Source organism: Candoia aspera, chromosome 1 (assembly GCF_035149785.1).
Source record: "Candoia aspera isolate rCanAsp1 chromosome 1, rCanAsp1.hap2, whole genome shotgun sequence".
In the NCBI taxonomy this organism is placed as follows: domain Eukaryota; kingdom Metazoa; phylum Chordata; class Lepidosauria; order Squamata; family Boidae; genus Candoia; species Candoia aspera.
The window spans coordinates 65,687,327-65,704,981 of record NC_086153.1 but is presented as its reverse complement, the minus strand read 5'-3'; the positions used below and the strand labels follow the sequence as shown (position 1 = coordinate 65,704,981).

At 39.0% G+C, this 17,655-nt stretch overlaps 1 protein-coding gene across 3 annotated transcripts in view; it reads left to right on the top strand.

Annotated features, from left to right (window-relative positions):
- The window catches only part of CRIM1 (cysteine rich transmembrane BMP regulator 1), a 159,528-nt gene that overhangs the window by 45,891 nt on the left and 95,982 nt on the right, over positions 1-17,655 (top strand). The window contains exon 2 of one of the 3 annotated variants that reach the window (XM_063305829.1): positions 15,757-15,865. The exons of the other annotated variants lie outside the window; for them this stretch is intronic. Within the exon in view, the coding sequence (XP_063161899.1) occupies positions 15,832-15,865 (34 nt within the window). The 5' untranslated portion in view covers positions 15,757-15,831. The remainder of the gene's footprint in view (positions 1-15,756; positions 15,866-17,655) is intronic. 3 annotated transcript variants of the gene reach the window in all.

Here is a 17,655-nt window from a genome sequence, read left to right as displayed (position 1 = left end):
TAATACAAACGTGTAAATGATCAGATTATTTGGTATTGTTCTAACAGTGGGCCATCAGATTCTAACAATGATTTGTTACCGACGTGTCATTTATTAAATACAATATTACAATTTTAAATTCCCTATATAATTATCTGTAGCTATCCATGCCTAGATTGTAGACAAATATATTTGAGAACCATCACTCTTATATAGGTACCAAAATCCTGTCTAATGTTCCAGAGGGTTTACAGTTTAGAATTTTCTCATTTTGATATGAAGAGCTAAAACTTTTTTTCAGAATATTATTGAACCTCTTCTTCAAAAAACTTACTTCATATGTTTACGTTTCAAAGGAGGCAGTTTCTGATGTGGTACACTTTTTGCCGTAGGCATACTCTCAGAGGCATTGGAACTTGACATGCCTTTCTCATGGAATAGCTTATTTTGGTTCAGTGGCTTTACTTGCACAGCATATTATTTTATTGTTTTGTTTCCTCTGATTCTACTTGTCTCTAAAATATAACTTATGAGATGTGAGCACTTCGGATTTTAAAAAAAAACCAGTTTAATCTTGTTAAAGTATATGCCTTGTGTATAATGGTCAGATAGAAGTGAGTAGATGGGAAAGTGAATCATCAGTTACCAGAATTCTGGACAAATAATTCTAAATATTGTTAGAACAGTTGTAAGAATATAGGTATGCTGGACTTGGAATTAGTGTAAACATCAGAAAATTATTTCTGCACTGTTTCTAGCTGGCAGGATTATTCTTTGAATCATTTCTCTTTGAGTTGTTTTCTGAATAAATGTACAGCTAGAATTTGCAGAGGAGCTGGCTATGTCTGCAACCTTCTTTGTGTCTAGTTTACCATTATTTACTTATTTAGATTATATAGATTTATATGGTTGCTCTATCAGGGCAACTCAGGGCACCTAATGATCAGTGAAATAACACCATTGTACTTGTTGTTGTTTATTCGTTTAGTCGCTTCCGACTCTTCGTGACTTCATGGACCAGCCCACGCCAGAGCTTCCTGTCGGTCGTCAACACCCCCAGCTCCCCCAGGGACGAGTCCGTCACCTCTAGAATATCATCCATCCATCTTGCCCTTGGTCGGCCCCTCTTCCTTTTGCCTTCCACTCTCCCCAGCATCAGCATCTTCTCCAGGGTGTCCTGTCTTCTCATTATGTGGCCAAAGTATTTCAGTTTTGCCTTTAATATCATTCCCTCAAGTGAGCAGTCTGGCTTTATTGCCTGGAGGATGGACTGGTTTGATCTTCTTGCAGTCCAAGGCACTCTCAGAATTTTCCTCCAACACCACAGTTCAAAAGCATCGATCTTCCTTCGCTCAGCCTTCCTTATGGTCCAGCTCTCACAGCCATATGTTACTACAGGGAACACCATTGCTTTAACTATGCGGGCCTTTGTTGTCAGTGTGATGTCTCTGCTCTTAACTATTTTATTGAGATTTGTCATTGCTCTTCTCCCAAGGATTAAGCGTCTTCTGATTTCCTGACTGCAGTCAGCATCTGCAGTAATCTTTGTACCTAGGAATACAAAGTCTTTCACTGCTTCTACATTTTCTCCCTCTATTTGCCAGTTATCAATCAAGCTGGTTGCCATAATCTTGGTTTTCTTGAGGTTTAGCTGCAAGCCAGCTTTTGCACTTTCTTCTTTCACCTTCATCATAAGGCTCCTCAGTTCCTCTTCACTTTCAGCCATCAAAGTGGTATCATCTGCATATCTGAGATTGTTAATGTTTCTTCCAGAGATTTTAACTCCAGCCTTGGATTCCTCAAGGCCAGCTTGTCGCATGATGTGTTCTGCATACAAGTTGAATAGGTAGGGTGAGAGGATACAGCCCTGCCGTACTCCTTTCCCAATCTTAAACCAGTCCGTTGTTCCGTGGTCTGTTCTTACTGTTGCTACTTGGTCGTTATACAGATTCTTCAGGAGGCATACAAGATGACTTGGTATCCCCATACCGCTAAGAACTTGCCACAATTTGTTATGGTCCACACAGTCAAAGGCTTTAGAATAGTCAATAAAACAGAAATAGATGTTTTTCTGAAACTCCCTGGCTTTTTCCATTATCCAGCGGATATTGGCAATTTGGTCTCTAGTTCCTCTGCCTTTTCTAAACCCAGATTGTACATCTGGCAATTCTCGCTCCATGAATTGCTGAAGTCTACCTTGCAGGATCTTGAGCATTACCTTACTGGCATGTGAAATGAGTGCCACTGTTCGATAGTTTGAACATTCTTTAGTGTTTCCCTTTTTTGGTATGGGGATATAAATTGATTTTTTCCAATCTGATGGCCATTCTTGTGTTTTCCAAATTTGCTGGCATATAGCATGCATTACCTTGACAGCATCATCTTGCAAGATTTTGAACAGTTCAGCTGGGATGCCGTCGTCTCCTGCTGCCTTGCTATTAGCAATGCTTCTTAAGGCCCACTCAACCTCACTCTTCAGGATGTCTGGCTCTAGCTCACTGACCACACCGTCAAAGCTATCCCCGATATTGTTATCCTTCCTATACAGGTCTTCTGTATATTCTTGCCACCTTTTCTTGATCTCTTCTTCTTCTGTTAGGTCCTTGCCATCTTTGTTTTTGATCATACCCATTTTGGCCTGGAATTTACCTCCAATGTTTCTAATTTTCTGGAAGAGGTCTCTTGTCCTTCCTATTCTATTGTCTTCTTCCACTTCCGCGCATTGCTTGTTTAAAAATAATTCCTTATCTCTTCTGGCTAATCTCTGGAATTTTGTATTTAATTGGGCATATCTCCCCCTATCACTGTTGCCTTTTGCTTTCCTTCTTTCTTGGGCTACTTCTAGTGTCTCAGCAGACAGCCATTTTGCCTTCTTGGTTTTCTCTTTCTTTGGGATGTATTTTGTTGCCGCCTCCTGAACAATGCTGCCAACTTCTGTCCAGAGTTCTTCTGGGACCCTATCTACTAAGTCCAGACCCTTAAATCGATTCCTCACCTCCACTGCATATTCGTTAGGAATATTAGTGAGCTCATATCTAGCTGATCTGTGGGTCTTCCGTAATCTCTTTAGTCTGATCCTAAATTGTGCAAGAAGAAGTTCGTGATCTGAACTACAGTCAGCTCCAGGCCTTGTTTTTACCGACTGTACAGATGTCCGCCACCTTTGGCTGCAAAGGATGTAATCAATCTGATTTCGGTGTTGTCCATCTGGTGAAGTCCATGTATAAAGCCGTCTCTTAGGTTGTTGGAAGAGAGTGTTTGTTATGCAGAGTGAGTTGTCTTGGCAAAATTCTATCAGCCTATGTCCTGCTTCGTTTTGTTCTCCCAGGCCATACTTACCTGTAATTCGAGGTGTCATTTGACTGCCCACCTTAGCATTCCAGTCTCCTGTGATGAAAATAACATCTCTTTTAGGCGTGTTGTCCAGTAGGTGCTGCAGATCCTCATAGAACTGCTCTACTTCAGCTTCTTCAGCATTTGTGGTTGGGGCGTATATTTGGATCACTGTGATGTTAGATGGCTTGCCCTGAATTCGAATTGAGATCATTCTGTCGTTTTTTGGGTTGTATCCAAGCACTGCTTTAGCCACTTTACTATTAATTATGAAGGCTACTCCATTTCTTCTGTGATCCTCTTGTCCACAGTAGTAGATCTGGTGGTCATTTGATGTGAAGTGGCCCATTCCAGTCCATTTCAGTTCACTGACACCCAGGATGTCTATCTTTAATCTTGACATCTCACCAATAACCACATCCAATTTGCCCTGGCTCATAGATCTTACATTCCAGGTTCCAATGGTGTGTTGATCCTTAGAACATCGGATTCGCCGTTCACCACCAGCACCGTCGGCCGCTAGCCGTCCTTTCGGCTTTGAGCTAGCTGCGTCATCACGTCTGGGGCTAGTTGAGCTCATCCTCTGTTCCTCCCCAGTAGCATTTTGACCATCTTCCAACCTGGGGGTCTCATCTTCCGATGGTATACCGACATATCTCTGGTTGTACTGATCCATTTAGTTTTCACGGCAAGAATACTGGGGTGGGTTGCCATTACCTTCCCCAGGGATCGCATTTGGTCTGACCTCTCTGTCATGACCTTCCCGTCTTGGGTGGCCCTTCACGGTTTAGCTCATGGCATCATTGAGGTGCTCAAGCTCCAGCACCACGACAAGGTAACGATCCTTTGCTGAAGACCATTGTACTTAAAAACAATTAAGATCAACCTTTTGTATATAGAACAAAATCCAGTGAAACAAGCACTCACGACACCAGAACAGCCTTACACAATACCCAGGCCCGGTGCTCTTCAGCACTTTATGAAAGGTCCACACAGTTGGGGTCATCTATATCTTGGGGGTATGCTGTTCCAAAGGGCAGGCACTATAACATAGAAGACATGCTTCCTGGGGCCCATTACATGGCATTATTTGATAAAAGAGACCTAGAGCATGCCCACTCTGCCAGATGTTGTGGGATGAGCAGAAGAAAGGAGAGACAGGTGTTGTCACAAATAATCAAGTTCTATAGTAATCAGCGTCTTGAATTGCATTCAGAATTTCAGTAGGAGCCAGTATAGCCAATGAGTAGAGGTGTTACATGAGTAAACTGAAGTCTATACCCATAACTACCCATGCCACTGCATTTTGGACAAGCACATTACACGAATCCAGATGATGGTGTTCAAAAAATGAGCGACAGTGAGAAGAACTCCTGGTCTAGGAATGAGCACCATTGGCAAACAAGATGAAGCTGTGTAAAGGCCTTCCTAGCCATTGCTACCACCAGTTTGTCAAAGAGGAGCCAAGAGTCTAGAGGACTCTCAAATTACACACCAGCTTTGTCTGGAGGAGTGCCACCACCTTCAGAGCCAAAGATGGGAGGTCCCAGAACCCACAGCAACTCAGTTTTGCAAGGGTTGAGCCTGGTTCCCATCTGGTTATTTGCAGTTCAGCACCTCTGAAAGCCACATTGTCCCTGATGCTAGTGACCACAATCCCCACCTCTATCCTGGGGTCACAACTGATGCCACACTCAGAACCCAAGAGGACACATTTCCAAGAGGGATGAACATAAAATGAGGAGGCGGAAGTATAAACATGCCTGCACTTGCAGATATTTTCCCATCTCTGTTCATGAATTATTCTGTGTACGCCTATGCTTGACATGGGGTGTCTCAAAGTGAAAATACTCATCTTTATTCCAATCTTTCTTCCCTTAAAAAAAAAAAAAGACAAAGGATAGACTTCATTGCCTCTGGCTTTTTGAGATGGCAGTGGGGGGAACCAGATAGCTTTGGAAGATGGAATATATGGGAGGTGATAGCAAGTTTATCAGAACTGGGGTGGAAAGAAAGAAAAAATTTAGAAACATTGGGAATAGGATGATGACAGATGCACAGACCTTCAGGACAGATTGGGGATTCTTGAAAGGGAACTGGACAGATGGGAGGTAAGAGTATCACCTGTCTACAACTCCTAAATGAAATACTTTTTCCCAGGATTGCAGGGCAGCTACAGAGAGCAGCTGCTGTATGCAAGGACAAAGATTGGTTGCTTTAAGGAGTTGCGGACAGGTGCTACGTTGGTTTCTCCATGTTCTCTGAAGTACCTTTTTGCCTTTGAATCAGAAATATTACACAGCCTTACTGGATAAGCAAATCTTATGCAGTAGGAGAATGAATTGATCAGACAGAATTTAGAGAGTAGTTCTCAGAGAGACAGAATGAGCATGGATTCACAAAAGTGGGTTTGAGGCTCTGCCTCCACCTCTGATCCATACTTGTTTTCCTGAGCAAATCACGTTTTTCCCAGCTTCATCAGTTTGTCTTTTGAAGAAATGAGTATCTGCAATTATCACATCCATCATCACAGTCATTGTGACCACTTCCACTGAAGCCCCAAGAGGGCAGAAATCTGTATGCTTATTTTATATTTGCCTTTGTATCATATGTAGTAGTATTACTAGATTACATGGATTGCCTAAGTCCTCTCTGGCTTATCAGGCACTGGATCAATATTGTTGAGCTTCAAAATTTCATTGTTTCAAAATACTTTGAAGGTCAAAGGTATAGGACTAAATAAATATTTGATTCTCTTCTTTAAGACTCAGTTTCTCAGTTAAGAAAGCAAAAAAAAAAAAATCCTACCTAAAGTAGGTTGCAAAGGTAGGTTATGAATTAGGATAAAGTAGGAAAATTAATGTTTTTGCTTTGTACTTTTTTTTCCACTGAAAAGAATTCCATACTGATGCTTGCTGAAATTAGTGGTTTTAGCTCAGGGATACAGCAGTGCAGAGTATCTATTGCCCTCTTTAAAACAAGAATAAAGACACAGTGCATAGTTTGTCTCAAACGCTTTCAAATATTAACTCATGCTTCATAACAATGAAAACACTGACCTTAGTAGAAGAAAAAGTATAACCTTCGTATATAAGGATTTGATCTGCCAATCCTGAAGCAAGAAATGAGTCCTGGAGTCATGGTGGTTGGTTCTGTGAGAACATCAGCATATTATGCAACTGCTGTAAAAAGGCAAATTCCATCCTTGGGAAATAAAACCGTTGATGTAGGCAAGACTTTATACGAATCTATACCTGGAATACTGTATATTGTTCTGGTCAGTGTACTTAAAAATGACATTGCCAAGCTGGTAAAAGGACAGAAATGGCACTCAGAGTATTTACAGGGTAAAAACAATTTCTTTATGAAGAAAGACTCCCACTTTGGGGCTTAAGGATGTTGATACACTCTCAGTGGGACCTCTGCTGCCTCCATGGCTCTCCATAGATGCCCACAGGAATATGCACTGTTAGGGCTGCTTTGCTCTAATTGGCACTTGGCGCCTGCCACTCTGGTTTCTTTTAATGCAGTTTTGAGTGCTTTATGCAGAGTGCTTTATGCAGAGAGATGTTAAAATAACAGGGTTTTTTTTAAAAAAACATCTTTGTACTGTAACGAAAGGTAGAATATACACATGGGACGACTGTGAGTAGTGAAAATAGTAGCAGATAAGTATGACACATGTTTAGAAACTCCATGTTTTTCTTATTAAAAAAAAACTTTCCTTCAACAATAGATGAAATAATAGAAAGTAAATTGGAGGCCGAAATAAATAAAGAAGTAAGAGCACCTTGCCCTACTAAATGAATTCACATTGTCTGGTTTAGATTAATTTTATTATAGGGTCCTGTCCTGCAGGAACTCTGGTGTATAATTTTTCAGTTATTAGCAACAGATGAAAGATTGACAGTATACATGAGGACAAATATTTTCCCCTTCGAAAGGTGGAAAACAGAGGGTGGAGGCAACCATGAATGAATGAGTCATCTTGTATGCCAAAAATGACCTAGTTAACTTCAGAGTTAAACTGTTACCTAGTAGTATTACTGTATTAACATTGTTCGGCGGTGATAAGTTGCGAATGATAAGTTGGTTAAAATGAAGAAAAGTAATCCAAGATAAGTGACCTACATAAGGGCTCTCAAAAATGTAGCTGTCCTGATTTGTCTTGTACTCTTTCTTTTCTTCAAATGGAAAAGTAAAGATCAGAAACATCCAGTGTTGTATATTGATACCATGGTATGTGATTTGTTCTGGTTAGTATTCTCCTTGTTACTGCTGTGATGTGTTTTATAGTTTAATAAGGCAGCGGAGTAAGACTTCTAGACTTATGTAAATGTTGAATGTTGAAAACCTGGCACTATCACTACATAGTGTTTCAAAAGACTCAAATATTCAAGTTCTTTGAGAATTTGTCTTCTGTCTTCCCTCCCTTTGCATAGATATAGAGAGGAAAGAAAATTGTTTGCTTTCAAGTAAGATTATTTGAGGGAATTTAAGCTAAATATATATATTTTAGATAAGGTTTTTGCAACTGTTAAATATATGGGAAAACAGAAAATTAAATGTACTTCTGGGATGAGCATGCATTGATCAAATTCTCAAATTTGAAATGCTGTAAGTGGGTTTTTTTTTAATCCGTTCCGTAGTGACTTCTTGTCCCTGCAGTCTTCTTGAAAAGGTTTTTCAGAAGTGGTTTGCCATTGCCTCCTTCGTAGGGCTGAGAGAAAGTGACTGGCCCAAGGTTACCCAGCTGGCTTTGTGCCTAAGGCGGGACTAGAACTCACGGTCTCCCGGTTTTTAGCCCAGTGCCTTCACCACTACACCAAACTGGCTCTCATGTGGTTTTAGTACCACTAATAAATTAGCCTGTTTATTATAACATTGTGAAATCTTTTGTGCTAGTTTTCAGATATTTATTTTCCTGTATAACTTTAAGAAAATATGAGCATCTGTGTTTCTCAAAATATGAAAGTATGAGATTCAAGTGATGGCAAAGCTATGTTGTGAAAAATGCAGTTACAATTCTGATTCTGTATTTAAATGCGTTGTAAACATCTCAGTTTGAAGTATCAACATGTTGTTTATGACAAGTTTAACTTAACTTACATTCAGCTTGCAATATATATATTCCAAGCTGAATGTAAGTTAATACATGTAAGTGTGTCTGTGTGTGCGTGTGTGTGTGTGTGTGTGTTTCAGCATCATTTTGCTACTTATTAAGTAGTTTATTTCCTTACTTTAAGGGATGCTTTAATGCCAATCCTGGGAACCATTTCTAGCTTCACCCTTACGGTAACTATTACAGAGATATACTGTAGTTTCATGTGTGTGTTGTGTCCTATGTTTGTGAGAGAGGAGGTTTTCTCCATGCTTGGAACTCAGCTCCCCAATCTTTCCTGCAAGTTTCTTCAGTTTGTGCTTTAATAAAGATACTTATATATAAAAGCTTCCCCAGTTGGAGAACTTGGTATATACTTCACTGGAAATATGCTTTAGAAATGTACAAGGAGGACCTGCAAAGAAATGTTGCAGCGTGAATTATTCCTGTTCAGTGTTCTGGTTAGCCAGCCATGCCTTCATTCAGAATGTTCATTCCATCTTTTATCACCTATCATTTTCAGCCCCTTTGAACAGTTCCATTCCCCCAAAGTATTGGCTTCTGTGACTATTGTTACTGCTCACTCATTATTATCTTGTTTTTGTTATTTCACATCTTCACTAAGATGTCTCTTTAGTTTTTTTCTTAAAAGTTTGTTGTATTTTGGCAAGTGTTGGGTTTGTCCAAGCTTACTTCTATCCTCTTGCATTTCAGTAGCCTACACTATCTATGGAGATACCAGTGTTCTGGAAAAAAAAAAAAGTAATGCAGTTTTATGGTGCCGGAAATGTTATTTGCTAGACATGAATCTGAAGTATCACAGCTTTTTCAGTAGACAATAATTATGAGAACTGGCAGCACTACTAAAAAGTCAAGAAAAACAGTAGACCCAGGAATGCTATATGGGTGCGTGCCTGAAAAATTAGAAACCAGGTCTTCAGATCAGGGCTGCCTGTATTAATGCTTATTCTTAAATCTTCTAATGTGAATTCAATCTTAACCATAATGAGGAATTGGAAGGCTGAGATTTGGAAAGCTGTGGATCTGTAATTAATTGAGGTGTGCTGGCTATTACCAAAATACTGGTGTCTGTATTTTCTGCACATGATCTCACCAAATAGTCTTCTACATATACAAATGAGATGTAATTACAATTTTGTTAAGAAATAGAACTTTTGTGCATTCTTACATACCTTGATTCTGTCTCCTCTCTTCTCGGTCATGTTTCCTCATTCTCCCTATAGCTCTCCAAGGGCACTTTAGTCCAGAAGGCTGCACTAAAAGGCAGTCCACCAGTCGCTGGCAGAAAAATAAGCTGGTGGAAATATTGCTGTCCCAACAGCTGAACCCTAAACAGCTAGTGAATCTGTTCTTGTAGTTTTAATTCAGGACTAGCTAAGAAAACCAACTGATGGATTCCCTGGCTTTATTCTACATGCACATACATGGTCACCCACTGGGCTGGTGGGGGTGGGGAAACTACCACCAGTGACTCTAGATGGGAACTTTAAATGGTGGGTGCTTCAAATGATGTGTTTAGCCACCTGTCAAGTTTTTATGTATTCACTTATTGCATACATTTAAAAGAACTTCTAACTCCAACCAACTCTGGGTGCTTTACATAATAAAAAAGAACAATTTAAAAAAAGATTATGTGTGTCCAAAAAAGCCATATGAAAAAAACATTTTAAAAAAAGTCTTACAAGGGTTCATCCACCACCTTGTTTGTACATGGCTAGGGGGCCTAAGGAAAGATGGTAGGGCCCATTCCTTACCCTTTCTGGGTTGACTGGATTCTTACTACTTTATTCTACTTGTTAAGTACTTGCTTTGCATTCTGTACTCAGCAGAGATTCTTTTTGTATTTGTTACAAAGATGGCTAAGTTGGACAGGGGATACTCCAAGTGAAAAATTGAGGCATAGAGTTATGAGAATACAAAGACTAAAAATGGAAGAAAATACAAATGAAACCATTCCTGAGAGCATTATTTGACACACAGGTTCGTATCGGACTTTGCAGTATTACCTTACTGGTCACCAATGCCTTCTTAAACATGTGAACCTTTTCTGACTTTGAAACTTAGTTCTCTTTTATGTTTGTTGAATGTTTGCTACTTTTTTCAGCAATAAAAATATGTCAGAGTCTTTATCACAAGTATCAGCGTCTGAAATGATTTCATTCCTATTTATGGACTAATAATCCAGATGAATTTATTATTGTTCATATTTAATTTTAGACAATTATTGTGACTTCTAAGAAAACTTTTTGCCATTAATAAATGTGTGATAAATCAAATTGAGTCCTTATGGGCAGTAATGAAGGCTATAACATTATTTATTGAAGCAATAAAAATAAATAAAAGTTAATTTTAAGCAGCTACAGCAGGTGGCGGCAACTAGTATTCTTGACTGAGTTCAAAAATAAACTGCAGGGCAGGACCTGGCAAATATTTGGATGGAAGACCACCAGGGAATCCCAGATATGTAGGCTAAACTGAGAATGCCAAGGGGGAAAAAAAAGACCACTCAGGTAGGAAGTGGTAATTGACTTTTTCCATATTCTTGAAAACCGTATAAATATGTTCACATAACCACCATGAGACAAGCTTGACTCAAGGGAGGTTTTACTGTTATTTTAAATAGTTTTAAAATAAAACAATACATTACTTGAGTATTTTCATAAGTAAAGAATAAATCAAAGAGTGTCACAATATATCTGATACAGAGTTGCCCAGGATGTTTACATTCAAACAATTTCTCCGAAGAAATTATATAAGATTCACTTACTGTGTTGGTAGTTTTTTTTTCCCCTCTTCACTCTTCAGTATCTGGAGATTTGTTACGCAAACTAACTCCCAAATGCTTTGTGTATTTTTAGCTCACAGCACCTTGTTTCTCAAACTTTTTTTTTTTTTGGAAGCACTGTTTCAGTAACTTTGCACCTCATTTGTATTTCCTTTGCTAGTTCCCCCTCCTCTTAGTAATAAAAAAAGAATCACTATAGCAGCACAGACTATTAAAGGTAGCTGGATCAATACGAAGGCTGGGACCCATAATGTACAGTACATGTCTTGTTTGTTTTGACTTCTCACCGTTGATATTTTCCTCTAGAAATCAACTGAAATAAGTAGAACTGTTCTAATAAAACGTTGGTGGATAACACAGTGTTTCTCAATCTTAGTCACTTTAAGATGTGTGGACTTCAACCCCCCAGAATTCCTCAGCCAGCATGCCTGCTGGGGAATTCTGGGAGTTGAAGTCCACATATCTTAAAGTGGCCAAGGTTGAGAAACATTGAAGTAACACAACTAAAGCAGGGGTATGCAGTCTTTCTGAAGAGCTGCCTTTGATAGCAGTAGGGATATAGAGGTGTCATGTTTCTTTTTAGCCAACGGTTACATATTTTTAACTGGGAGTTCAGTTTAACTGGGAAAGGGAAGACGTCTCTATGATTCTCTCAGAACGTTTTGGAGGATAAATATCGCATCATGACACAAACCGATGCAAGGGACATAATCCTCATAATTCCATGATATGTGTCATTTGGGCAATGGCATCCAGATGACTTCTAATGGATGCCAGTGGCTACAGCTCTCATCTCCTGCCTGCATGACTCATTCCCCTTCCAGAGCTGCTGCTGTTGCTGCTTAGTTCTCCTGCCTTCTGCATGATGGCTTCCTTCCTGGGAAGCTTCTAAGCTATTGCGTGGTGCTGTCTCCAGTCTTCGGGTTTGGCCACAGCAATCCTGGTTTGGATTAATTTGCTATGGGTCTGCCAGGCCACAGAAGCTCCTCGTGATGCAGAAGGAGCAGAGCAGCCTATATCCATGACTCGACTGCTCCCAGTTGTTGTTTTCTTTTAAGCTGTTTACTTTAGCCCTTCCTGCCATGCTTGCAGTCTGCCAGTTACGCAGCACAGCTTCTATTTTGCCCAGCAACTGCAGTTGCTGGATGTGCCAGCCATTGCTTCTTGATGGAGGTATGGCATGAGCTGTCTTTGCAACCTTTGGGCGTGTTCTCTGTGCTGGGAGGAAAAACTGCTTGGCTTTCAGGCAAAGGCAAAGGGCTCTTTCGTTCCCTTCTGTTCCCTGAAAATACGCCCATGCCTTCCTCCTCTATGAAAAGTGTGTGGGAGGGCAGTTTGCACTTTTGTTCTGTCCCAGTCAATTCTGCTTGCAAATTCTTGTTTTTTACCATCTGGAAAGGAAGGAAGTGTCTACCTGTGTTAAATATATGGGAATAAGTTACATGTCTTCTTGTGTTAATGAGTATTTCTAATTCTACCTCATTCAAACATCCATGAAGCTTTTGATCCCTCAAAGATGTTTTGTACTAGACTGTCATAAATTTAAAGGAGCTATATAATGTAATATAATGTAGATAATGTGCATAGGGCTAATTAATATTTCCTGGTCAGTGATTGCCTCATAGCAAAGAACATACGGATAAGTTTATCACACCATCACTTCAGAAATCCTCCAAAACCTGTCTCTCATAAAAACAGACTTGAATATGCTGCTTATTCAGCACCATTTGCACTGCATACATTCTGTATAAGTATGTCCTTTATGAGTTCTATAATTTGTAAGTGATCCTGAATCCATATTAGTAACATGCTTAGTAATCATATTGATTTGCTCAGAACATCTACACTACCACATTCTTCCTAAGCATCGCTTTGTGCTCCAGGTATATACAGAGGGTTAGATGTGTTCCATAGCTTTACTTGCGATCATAGTAATCCAAACATCTACCCAGTAAGAAAGCCTTCTACATGGTGCTGCCCTTCAACCATATTGGATTACAGCTCCCTGAGTTGTGGATCATTATGGCCAATGGCCATGCCTGCTTGGAATTCAGGGAGTTGTAATCCAACACATTTGGGAGGACATCAAATAGTAAAAGGTTTGCAGTTCATTCCATGCACCGTGTTAAATCAGAAAGGTCCCTCCAAATTGTATGAGATATTTTACATTCATGGCAATGTTTAGTTTAAATTTCCATTGAAACAGCTCTGTTACTCTATCACAGCAAGAACAGCAGAATAGTACCCTAATCTTGGAGGGCCTTAAGATTGCCAAAGATACTATATGGCCACGAAAACTTCCATTGCAGAGCGTTGGATTACTTGAAAGTGTGCTATATTCATTGTTGTTTTCTTTAGGGTTGAACACCTTTTGGCGAGTAATTCATTTTCAGCAACTTTTCATTGCTAAACTCATTGTAACAGCTACTTATATTTTAAAACCAATTAGAAATATAAATAAATAACATTTCTGGTCTACTGTTTGGAGGTTGTTATCGTTACTTCTTACAGCATAGGTCCTCAGTCTTCCTTTGGGCAAGTAACATGTTTGGAGTGTTGTGGGACAGAGGGTGGGGGAAAACTAGTTACCAAGTGATCTTTTCCATTGCAGAACCCTCTTTTAGCCATGTTTTTGTTTATCCTTTTTCTGGATAGATGGCATACTTAGAAACAAAGCCCTGGGCTGCTGACACCTATGATTTTCATCTTCTAAGATACATTTGGAACCTAGAGGTGTTTTTTGGAAACAAGGATGATTTAAGGGGGCTACCTTTCAGTTTGCCAGCTTCCAACTTTTTAAATGTAAGAAGTGAAAAAGGGTGAGGACCCTGGTGGATACCAAAGGAAGCAGCTATTGCTTCATTGGCAACCACTGACATACAATGTTAAGGCCTTCAGTAATTGATGTATCATGTGCACGACTTTGAGATGCACTAAGCATAGTGCAGAAAACATGGAGTTCATTTATTTATTATTCAAATTTCCATTACCGCCCATCTCCCCCCAATATTTCCTTCAAGGAACCAAAATATTAATGTGCACATTGGTAAAATGGCTTAAATGTGGATGCTTTCAAAACAGTAGCCATATCCCATCTGGGAATGAATGTATTAGAGACTTTGCAATTTCTAATGGGCACAGAGACAATAACCTTTGCAAAAAGGATAAACATTGAAAATATTATTTTAGGGTGAATAAAATATAGCATAGAGCCATAAAAGAAAAAACTAACAATATACTTAATATTGTGCTAAGTGAAATGTTATTTGACTGATACGTTTTCACTGTAGCTTTCTACCTGGGGCAGATTATGTTAAATTATCATCTGTATGTGAGTGTTTGCAATATTTTTCTGGAAATTATATCTGCAATGACTCTCATATGAATACTTTAATTTAAGAAATAGAGTCAGCATAATTGCTAAAGGAATTCCTTGTTTTTATATGTGCATAAAACTCTGCAGTTAAATATTCTGATCCAGTCACTCCTTGTGGTTGAGGGAATTGGGTATTTGTATGATGTAGTTGACTAGGTCATGTACAGTCTCATCACACAGGTGGATCAGCTCTGTTAACTGAAATAGTGAACACCTGCCATGTGTATTTCTTAATGCCGGTGATTCCTGGTGGTAAAAGTCCTTAAGGGCAATGAAATCAAACTACAACAATGTTTTAGGTTGTGTCATTGCTATTATGTGTAGATTGTGTTTTTAGATGTATGGGAGCAGATAATATTCCATCAGTAAAGGGTAAATGTTGCTGATCTTTCAGACACATATTTTCCATAGCATTCCTTTATTCTTCCTAATAGGTAGGATCTTTTAAAAGATTGTTTAGAATTCATACAATGTTAATGCTTGTTACTTTTATAATTCACTGAGATGAAGTTAATGTCCTTTGCTCTGAGTTCAGTGCTCTCTTAACTAATTGATAAAGTTACTTGCAATCATTGTTTTAATGGAAGGCCAGTTGATACAAAAAGCTGGAATATAAGTTTCTTGATAAAACTACAGGTAGTCCTTGACTTACGCTCACAATTGGGACTGGAACTTCCATCGCTAAGTGAGGTGGTCATTCAGTGAGTCACACCCGATTTTATTACCTTTTTTGCTGCAGTCATTAAGCAAATCACTACAGTCGTTAAGTGAATCATGTGGTCATTAGGCAAATCCAGCTTCCCCCATTGACGTTGCCTGTCGGAAACTGGCTGGGAAGGTCGCAAATGGTAATCATGTGACACTGCGGCCATTGTAAATACATGCTGGTTGTCAAGTACCTGAATTTTGATCACATGACTGCAGGGACGCTGTGATGGTCGTAAGTCACTTTTTTCAGCACCATTGTAACTTCAAATGGTCACTAAACAAATGGTCATAAGTCAAGGACTACCTGTAATTTAATGTGTCTTTAGTTAGCATATGATAGAGAATTTGGCATAAGCCATTCTTTGCCATCCAATGTTCACATTGGCCAGTGATCAGCCCTTTAAAATGTAAGCTTTCATTCTGTCTCTCTCTCTCTCTCTCTCTTTCGTTCAGGTTTTCGCCCCTCCCCAACAACGTGCCTGTAGAGTGGGGTTCTCTCACTCAGCTGATGACGTCTTAGCTGGATCGATGGTGGGGAGGAGCAGCAGCAGCAGTTCTGAGGGTGAGTAGAGGCTGCCAGGGTTCAGGCCTGGATGCGTGCCTCTCTTCCCCTGCTCTCTTCCTTGGGTTTTGTTTTTTTTAGGGGAAAAATATCGGTATTTTAAAAATACTACACACACGACACCCTTAAAAGGACATCGTTTTGTATGGGGAAAACATGTACCAAAGAGTTTTCTTAATGAGTTACTCTTGTTCTGCAGGTGGCTTACAGTCAATAATTTAAATTTAAAATTGGAAAAAACCCCAGAACCAATATAACAGCAGCCATGAGCAGATCCACAGCAGTCTGGCTGGGGTAGTCAGGTTGGAAACCTTGGGGATCTTTGCCCGGTTGGCAGCTTGCCTTTGGCAAGTTATATTTTCCTCCTGCAGGCCCTCTACCCTGTCATTTTTTTTCCTGGCTTTAAGATCTAAAGATTATCAAAAGCTTTTCTGTCAGTTAAGGCAAAGAAAGAAATGTGGATCCTCTTTTTGTTTCCATTTGGAAGCACTTAAAAATAAAGCTGAGGGGAACTGCAAACATTTTAAAGGTTAATTAGATTTTTCAAAACTCTTAAGATTAGATCAGCCCACTTCAGTATAATATCAATATAACTGCAGTATGAGTAAGTAATTAACAAATGCATAGCAATATATTAGATCTTCTTTTTGTTCAAGAATTAATATTTATATACATATTTCAGCTTTAGCATTTTCCGTACTCCCAGTATCCTAAAAAATTAAGAGACTTAATTTTTCCTTTTTAAGAACTTTGAGAAAATTTCCACATCCGTGCAGACATGTAAAGCTTGGCTAAATTCAGAATGCACTGAAATGGATGACTTTTCTTTTGAAAATGATATAGAAAAGAATTATGAGAATGTGTTATCATACCCACTTGATTAGAGACTCTTCAAGTGGCTTCATTGGGATGTTGAGCTATAATAAGAATCAAACAGGTTGTTTAAATACTGGCGAATCAATGGCTTTATTCCCCACTTCATAAAGATGTTTGATCACCTGTTCAAATGCTACCTGAGAGTATGAAAGATTCTGAATTCAAGTAACCATTGGGTAGAAAGAATATTTGTTTTGAAATACTGTTAGGTTTATAACTTATGGTTGCATTTGTTCCTTTTTCCATGGTGCAACAGAGTGGTAACATTTCTTTGTAACAGATTCAAAGTTCATATTACAGTTGGGGTAGAATGTTTGTCCTGTTCTAGTTTTATATGAGATGGCAATTAATGTTTTTAAAAGTGTTAATGTTAACATTTGTCTTAGGAGCTTTGGTCCAATATTAATTTATCCTTTCATAATTTTAAGGCTGAATAAGACCATCCTCTTAAAGTCATTTGTACACTAGGGCTGTACAATAGACAGAAAGATATTTTTGGTGAATCCTCCTAAATTGCCAGGGAATATCTTTTATTGGGGACTTTATAGAATTGGGAGATCTTTTCATTAAAACAAACTAATTAAGAGACAGCTAGAAATGTTCAGACAGGGTTGCATGAGTCAAGGTGATTTTAGATAATTTTAATCATGATGGCAACACACAAGTCTGGTGGTGATTGTCACTAATATGAAAAGTCCACATAATAATGCATATCATAGATATTTTATGGCTACTAGTTGTTTTAAAGTCTCTCATCAGTGGGAAGTTGTATTATGAGAGATAATTTTCATTAAAGTTTTGGATTACTTTTACTTGATTCATTGAAGTTCTAATACAGTAATTCTGAAGTGCTAATAATGGATGACTGGCTTGCAAAACTGGGGATGGGGCAGATTTCATCTTGAATAAATACC